The sequence below is a fragment of the Zeus faber genome, assembly GCF_960531495.2.
Source record: "Zeus faber genome assembly, chromosome: 1".
Classification (NCBI taxonomy): Eukaryota; Metazoa; Chordata; class Actinopteri; order Zeiformes; family Zeidae; genus Zeus; species Zeus faber.
The window spans coordinates 25,751,034-25,760,048 of NC_137193.1; the positions used below are offsets into that span (position 1 = coordinate 25,751,034).

At 48.4% G+C, this 9,015-nt stretch overlaps 1 protein-coding gene across 1 annotated transcript in view; it reads left to right on the forward strand.

Annotated features, from left to right (window-relative positions):
- The window catches only part of kcnh8 (potassium voltage-gated channel, subfamily H (eag-related), member 8), a gene marked incomplete at both ends in the record, with an annotated part of 58,987 nt that extends 53,729 nt beyond the window's left edge, over positions 1-5,258 (forward strand). Inside the window, 3 exons of the mRNA XM_080019257.1 lie at positions 1-93; positions 367-446; positions 4,635-5,258. The exon at positions 1-93 is cut by the window's left edge and continues 62 nt beyond it. Coding sequence (XP_079875383.1) covers positions 1-93; positions 367-446; positions 4,635-5,258 — 797 coding nt within the window. The remainder of the gene's footprint in view (positions 94-366; positions 447-4,634) is intronic.
- Positions 5,259-9,015: the final 3,757 nt, after the last annotated feature.

Consider the following 9,015-nt stretch of genomic DNA (forward strand, 5'->3'; position numbering starts at 1 on the left):
CCAGCCAGGCGTGCTCCTTCAGTGGGCTCACCAGCTCCCCTGCCACTGCCACAGGTCTCCACACCCCACTCGGCAACTCGCACCACCATCTGGGTCTGGGTGGATGGTTAATACTAGCAGGGATCATGGGCCATTTCCAGAAAGCCGAACCGCTGTTCTAGAATAGGAAGGATCGGAGATGGATTTGATGGAAATCTGTTAGAAGGAATATGTGAGCTTTGGATGTAGTTCTTCTATAGTGCTGATGGTGATGGGGAAAAGGATTTGGGTTGTTATCGTATCCAAGCTGAAGATAATATGAGGTAATACGAAATTATTTCACAGCCTGATTATGGTATTTGCAACATTTTCATCCTTGTACCATAGATATGCTGCAGGTCAGCACGGCAGAGTTAGTGGCCAAAGCAGAGGAGACCAGGGGACAGCTACGACACCTGGACCAGGAGGTATGGCGCTCGGTGTGTATGTGTGTGTGTGTGTGTGTGGGGTGTGTGTGTGTGTGTGTGTGTGTGTGTGTGCGCACCGGTTTGCTATTAGTGGCAGCATTACTCAGGTGAGCTCCTAGTGTTCGGCCATACACCAGCCATATGGTCCAACCCAGCCCAGACAGTAGGGTGGATAGATGGATGCATTCTTCATTATTAGAACATGAATTGAAAACATGGTGTGGCACAAAATTAAGGAGGAGCTCCTGGAAACTGCAGAGAACTCTTGGAAACGCCAAATTGGCTCGAATAGAGAACTTCAGAACATCATACAAACTGCAAGAGCCAGTATCCCTGCATTACAGACGATGGATGACCTCAAAAAGGCTGTAGAGGCAAAGACTATTTGTTTTGGGTCAAACAACACACCCTCGAGTGTTATTTTGTCATTTGGTGTGGTACACATTTTGCACACTTCGTGGATGTCTTTCATGATATTGTAGTCCCTTTGTCTTTGAGTACACATTTTCACATGTTGTTTAGAGGTTCCGCAGCCTTCCTGTCACATGTTCCGCGAAAAATGTGTGTGTCTCATGTGGTGTCCCGCGGCTTTGATTGGCGGGTGGCTAAATTGACATTAGACTTTTGGCAGACGAGGGGGAGTGTTTGCGTCCCCCCGCTGAGCCTTCTCCGTCACCTGGGCCGAGCGGATGGAAAGAAGGAGGTGAGAGACCAGTGGAAAAAAAGAAAGGGTGGGGGTTTCACAGTGGGATGAAATATAATGACACAGCATTCTCACATATGAGTGCACACACCCACCGGCCCACCCAAACGCACACACGCCCACACACGACCTCCTCTGTCTCTCTTGGTTACCAGTGTTTGACAGGCTCTCTCCCAGCGTGGTTCGGCAAGCTAGTAATCCTCGCCTGGAACCATCCGCACCCCTCGCCATGGGAGACGGAAAGATGGTATTGGCGTAGACTATAATCACCCTCTCCCCCCCTCCCACTCCCCTCAACACACCCATGTCCACGCTCACAATCAGAAACACCAATAATAGGAAAGAACGGCTCTTGAGATGGAACCCAGACCTAATGGTGTGACGTTTAGATAGAGAAATTCATGATCTACGATAGGCTTGATCAAAATGTCTGCAGCGCCAAAGGCCAGATGGTCAGTTCTGAGGACCTGACCCACTCGAGAAGGAGGCGGAGCCAACTCCAGCATTTTGGTCAATTTGCAGATTTTAGTCACAGTTGTTGCACCATCTGGTACATGAGAAAGTAAAGACTCAAAGACTTTACTGCGTGGAATTTACTCCACACACTCAAACACACACGCTGAAAATTAATAATGGATTCCAATGCATCAAAGTGCGCTCAAATGACCCTGTCTACTCAAAAACATGACGAATTGAAACAGACACTAGTGAATATACCAATCAAAGCAAAAAAAAATGCATTGTAATCCATCTAGTCTACTGCCTCAATCATAAATGCAAGGAGAGGATGTTGACTATGAAACATTGCAGCGGCACCTTTTCTGTAACTCAGCGTGGAATTGCCACATTATTCACCCGCGGCGGTGCTGACGGACTCAGAATGTTCCCATCAGAAGTGGCAGTTCATTCACATTTTTCGCGACTCCGCCGTTAAATCCACTCACGGACTCTGTGTGAGCGAACCATCAGCGTTCTGAGGTTACGAGAGTTTCTCCTCAGCCTTTCCAGTCTGGGTTCTCCGACACACCAAAAGAGAGAAATAAAGTGTTGTGGCTGTGATGCTGTAATGGCTTTTTTCACTGCTCCTACAACTGTATGGGGCATTGGAAAGCTGTAGCTATTCCCGAAGCAGAACCCGAAATTGAAAATAGTGCTGTACATGCTTTGTTCTTGCTAAATTAGCACTGTTTTAAGGGATTACAAACAGGGTCAGCATAACGGTAGCCTTGCCCTGTGACTGTGACTCTACGTTTTGACCGCCAAAGTCTCCTGTCTCTCGGGGGGTCCCACTGGGAGGCGGGATATGGATTAGGCATTAGAACAGCTGATCGTGGAACCGCGATAGTGACCCCTTGTTCTTACACATCGTCGAAAACACAGCCACCTTTAGAAATAACAGTTTTCCCCCAGCATTGGTCCGAGAATCAGTATAAACAGCCATAATAATAGAACCAAGCAAATTCATCCACATGGACATAAACACACCATATCTATGTGTCAATCATCCGGATGGCCTTAAGCAGCAATCAAGATTTCAGAACGATTGCAGAACGAACAATATATAATGTACAAATGATGTCCGCTGCAACGGCAGACCTAATACGTGAATGACGGATGTGTGCGATTACAGCGCTCAGGGCCTAGCTTCGAGCTCCTGGCTCTCAGACAGGATAACGGTTCGTCCCCGCTATCCCCTCCGGACGCCTCGTCTCCGAGGTGGGAGTCCTGGAAATCATGTTGACGCCGTGTCAAATTGGACTGTCCCACTGCTTTTTCGATCGTCTATTTTTATCTGAGCGTGAGTCTAGATCCAGACTCCGCGCCACGGAGAGAGACAAACAGAGATGGAGGGGAGTTCCATTTTCTTTGTTCAACGGGGTGTGTGTTTGTGTGTGTGTGTGTGTGTGTGTGTGCGTCGGGAACTATGCATGATAGATAAAACTGTAATGATCACTTTGGCAAATTGGTTGCAGCGCTAAAGGATGGGCCAGCTTTTAAAAGAATGCGATAAATTAAACACAACAGCATAATCAGCACCTTGCTTGAATATTCTATACCTGTCAATCATTTTCTCGAATGTATACAGGCACTCCTCACTTAACGACCGAGTTCCGTTCCTACGACTAGGTCATCAAGCGAATTGGTCGATAGACGAGGAGCCGGCCCCCTTACTGTTATTTCAAGCATACGGCGCTAGTACTCTACACTACTACGCTAGTGTAGTGAATACAGACCGACTGCGGGAGCGAGACTGAGACTGAGAAAGGGTGATGCGAGATGAGATGCTTGACGCTGAGACGCCGCGCTGCCGTTTCCACGACCACAAAGTTCTCTTATGGCGCACAATGCCGACTGGTCGGAGAGCTGGTCGTAAGTCCGCGTGGTAGTTAAACAGGTAGGTCATTAACATTACATTACATTTAGCAGACGCTTTTATCCAAAGCGACTTACAATTGTTCAAACACCGACGGACGCAGCCATCAGGAGCAATGAGGGGTTAAGTGTCTTGCTCAAGGACACTACAGCATGCTAGCAGGAGGAGCCTGGGATCGAACCAGCAACCTTTAGATTACTAGACGACCAGCTCTACCTCCTGAGCTACCATCCCCACGTTAAGTGAGGAGTGCCTGTATTAGCAGATTAAAATGTTGGGTGAGAGTAAACGTACGTGTGAGTTGTTGACGGACACATGTTTCTAGTTTTAATTAAGTGAGCCGTTTACTACGATACACACCAGCGGCTGACATTGCAGCGCTTCTTGACATATTCATCCTGTTCTCCACCGGGGCCGCGTTCCCCCTCGGAGGGCCAGTCTGCGCCTGGTGGCACTGATGTGCGTGATGGGGCACGATGTACCGCCCATGCACACTCTGACTGGCAGGAGCAGATGGCGCGCTGGCAGGGTTCCGTGGCCCTGACCTCTGCGGACACGCAGCTCGCAGAGCAAGGCAAATCACTATAGTGGCCAATTAGAGAGGGAGGATGTCACGTGGACGATGGCAGCCTGGAGGAAGGAGACTTCTGACGCAAAATGTATGACATGCTCTTCAAGGAATAATACATGCTTTAACTCTCACACACACTACATGGCACTTTGGAATACTTGATTCTGATTGGTCAAGAGCTCCAATCACGGTTAATTATTTAGGAATAATCACCATTGTCATTACACTGTCACCACCAGCAACCACTCCTCCCTGTCTGTGTTCACCTCCCTTGTTTCACGTCGCCTACATGCTAATGCTAACACTGCTATGCTATTCACTGCAGAATAACCACTGTCAGGGGTTAATTTGCATTAATGACTGGCTGGCTGCACCTTATCCACCTACTGTAGAAAAGAGTTAATCGTTCAAAGGCTTTGTATCTGTTTGTGCGTGAGGTAAAGTCTGTTATGGCCTATAAGAAAGAGTCAAAATGGTGGAAACACAACCTTGTTCGTCCTCATCCACACCGCGCTGTGTTGCTGTGTTGTGTGCCTCCAGGTGAGCTCCCTGGGGAAGGAGGTGGCGGAGCTGGGAAAAGTCATGAGGAGCATGGCCCGCCTCATGGAGACCCTCATCTCCACGCCGCCGCAGCCCTCGGTGCTCTGCCCTGTGCACTGCTCCCCAGGACACCCCACCTACCTGTTACACCCCGCGCCGCCCCAGCCCAACTCCTCCTCCTCTTCCTCCTCTGCCTGCTCTCAGACAGGCCTCATTTGGACAGATGCACCCCTCCACCCCACACCCTCCCTCCCCGGCGTCCCTCCCCCCCAGCAGCACGACGGGACAGGCCTCCCGGAGTCCCCCGCCCCGCTGACGCACAGACACCGTGACCTCCTCCAGCCGGAGCGCCAGGACTGTGCTGTCCTGATCCCCCCACCCGTCACTAGTTCCACTAACTCTTTGCCCCGACACCCCCCTTTACCCTCCTCCTCCTCCCCCCTGGTGGCCACGGACACCGCCCCAAACTCCCCCCGCTGCCCGTTGTGGTCCAGCGCCTGGTCTGTGGGGTCCAGGGCGCACAGTCTTGAGGGACCCTGCAGAGAGGCGGGGAGCGGCCCTGTTCTGCGTCGGAGCTCTGGATCCGGGGGGGCTGCCCACCATCACACCACCCAGGGGTTGTAGCAAGACCCTCCCCCCACTACTGCTGGATGACTGGATCTGATACTGGAATAAAGATCAACAGAGTTCTCCTCATAGGACATGAAGTCATTTTACCTTTTTTGATTTAAAGGCACGTCTTTTAAATTCCAATAGCATGAAAACAAGTATGAGATTTTTGTGTTGAGGGTGGTGGCGAAGGTGGGGTTGGATGGGGTTTCAAAGGTATTTTAAGCTTTACAGGGTAGAGTCATAGACTTGTTAGCAGGGTCCTAGAAGCACGAAGGGGAATAAATAGGAATGGGGAGGAGGGTGTTTTTCTAGTATATGAAGCAGAGTGTGGTAAGACCCTAACTCACACACACACACACACACACACACACACACACACACACACACACACACACACACACACACACACACACACACGCACACACACACACACACGCACACACACTTAGACAAATACCATCACTGCCCCCTCACCCATGCACACGCAACCCATAAGTTTAGTTGTGTGTGCATGTGTGCGTGTGTTGGGTGCGTTTAATCTGCCACAAGGAGAAAAAAGACTCTCACTCTCTCTCTTTCTCTCTCTCTCTCTCTCTCTCTCTCTCTCTGTCTCTCTCTCTCTCTCTGTCTCTCTCCCTGTCTCTCTCTGTCTCTCTCTCTCTTTTCTCTTTTTTTGTCTCTGCGCTCACTATACAACAATATGCTTTCTGACTTTCCTCTCTTCCTCTCTTCCTCTCTCTCTCTCTCCCTCTCCTGTCTGCATGCCTTTCTGAGCCTTTTTGGTAGTGCCTGTAGATGCCCATTTACACACTGCATGTCACCCCGTGGAAATCCAGCTTGCCATTTATCTATTTATAGGAAACACGGTTAATTTTTGTATTAGCCGAACCTGGCATTTACAGATGCATATTTATTAGACGTGGGCTCTTTTTTTAAACTACCGGGTAATTTTGATGCGTGCCGGCCCCCGAGGCAAACTCCCTATACCTAATCAGTTCGTCGTTGATTAGTTGATTTAGGCCACGGCGACTCTGAACATGAGTCTAACATCCGTACTGTCAACTGATGTGAAAGCAGGCAATATTCCCACCCTTCCAAAGCACAACAGAAAATGCTTTTTTATATTTCTATGAATGTATCAATACTTCAGATGTATTTTTTTACCTCAGAGAATGCAAAGAGTACAGGCCGCCATTATGTTACACGACTGCAGATTCAAGGCTTTGTTAGGGGCCGTACCCTCGACCCAGCTCATCTCTCTCGGAGTGACATAGGTTTGCTTCTGGGCTTCTCTGAGAACGGAATGTACTGTAACCATTTTTTGCTTTCTTTTCGCAATTTTGGTATTTATTACAATGAAAAATAAATAAATAAAAAACTGTTATGCTAATAAATGACACATACGACTGTTATGCCATGGCTTTTTGGTTCTGGTGATGTGAGAAAATGCATTAAAGATAAAAAGATTCCCACCGAAGCGTCTGTGGGAGTCAAGGAGTATAATGATACTCTGATTTTGAGGAAAAACCTATTCTGGGGTCTGGAAGAAAAAATGAAATCACTGTCCACTGACACGTAATAGAATAATGGCTGAATGCTTGTACACAGTTCAGTCATTGACTTTCATGAGTCATAGATGTAATCAAGTCGCAACAGACTTTTCTTGCCAAGCTCATTAGCCGATAAAGAGATCAGACAAAAAGATCTAAAACATCCACAGTAGAGCTGTCATAGTGTCAGTGTCATAAAGAATTGTTGGTATATACAAAATGTAATGCCCCGTATGTATATCTTGTGGCATCCAGAATCAGACCTTGATAAAAGGGTCATTTCTGAATATGAGAGTGTCAATAACCAAATTGTAATTCCTCAGAAGTACTCTAGTGGCCCCTGTAGACATATATATTGTATGTATTTATAGAGAATAGCTTTCTCTGGAGATACTTCTGTACGTATAGTTTCCAGGCGTCTGTCGAGCGTGTTATTGAGCCGTGCCTGTCTTCTCTTCAACAGCATTAGCTGCTGTGTTCATGTATGTGTGACACACAAACACACACACACACACACACACACACACACACACACACACACACACACACACACACACACACACACACACACACACACACTGGAGAGGCCATAACTCTGTTACGAAACATTGTTTTTGTGTCCACTGTTTATAATGGAGGTGTGCATTCTGGTGTGTGCGTACGCACACAAACAGAATACACACACACACACACGCACACACACACACACACACACACACACACACACACACACACACCAAATGCATGCTCTTCTTTGTCAGCTGCAGTTACGGTTCGTCTGAGGTGAAAGGGAGGCATCGTCAGGACGTCAGGATGGTGACTTGGTCAGGGTGACGACAACCTGGGAGTGCATGGTATGGATGGTGTTGACACACCTGTCAGCTGCTGTGTGTGTGTGTGTGTGTGTGTGTGTGTGTGTGTGTGTGTGTGTGTGTGTGTGTGTGTGTGTGTCCGTGTGCGTGTGTGCGTGCGTGCGTGCGTGCGTGTGTGGTGTGTGTGTGTGTGTGTGTGAGCAAAGGGAACCTATGCATGCCACATTTAATGTGTGTTCAGATGGATTTCAGGCGAGGCACATGGTGGAGTGGGAGGGTGTTGATGTAGGTCAAGGAATGCATTTGCTCAAGAGGTTGTCACCAAAACGGGACGCTTCCGTCACAAAAATGTCATTCGTCAACGTTTTTCATGGATTGATTTCATATGTTTATGCCAAATTTATGTAGATTATGTAGGGAACTGATGAATGAATCTACTCTACCTATACCCTACATTACCACTACTCTATCTCTTCTCTACCTCCACTCTACCTCTACCCTTCATCGCCACTGCTCTTGCTTTTACTCTACCTCTACTCTACCTCTACTCTGACTCTACTCTATCTCTACTCTACCTCTACTCTGACTCTACTCTATTCAAGCCCGGATCTACCATATGCGCAATCTGGGCATGTGCCCAGGGGCCCCTGAGGGTGAAAGGGCCCAACATGATGGGAGAAATACAAAGTATGCATTTATCTTTATGTCAGGCTCCAACTATGACACAAAACTTGACAGAAAATTAAGTCCTGACTGATTGTTTTATTTGTGAGGTGGTTGGACACGTGGTGACTGGTGAGCAAGAATTCTGTGTCACCGCTTTAACCGCGCCTGGAGCTTTTCCTGTCTGGAGAAATCCTCAAAAAGAAGAAATAAATCAGCCTTAAATCCGTTTCCAGGTCATTCTGAAACGGGCCTTCTCTCATTCTCTCTGTCTTGGTTCAGTTCAGTTTGGTTCAGATATTGGGGGAACAACGCGCTGAACGCGGTGGTGCGGAGCGCACTCAGACAGACCTGTTACCGGGAGGTGGAGGGCCCGTCCCGGGAGAGCCACAGCCGCCGCCTCCTCCTCCTCCTCCTCCTCCTCCTCCTCATCCTCCCCCTCCTCCGGGAGCAGAGACCCAGTCCGGGGTGTGGGACGACTCCTTTCTCCGGGATAATTACACGATTTGTTCCTTTTTTGCTCCTCAGCTCTTAATCCTTTAGGGTGAGCTTTCACAAAGCTGCCCGCATAAACGGAGGAAAAAAGGAAAATTGTTTTAACCAAACCTCCACGCAAGCCCTCGGTGAGACCCAGTGCTTCTTCCCGGGCCGCGGCGCATAAAGCTCTTCATTCCATGCACCTGCTCAGCTGGACGGGTTACTCAGCCTTTCTTTGACTAAACTGTGATTATGGTGTGGTGGATT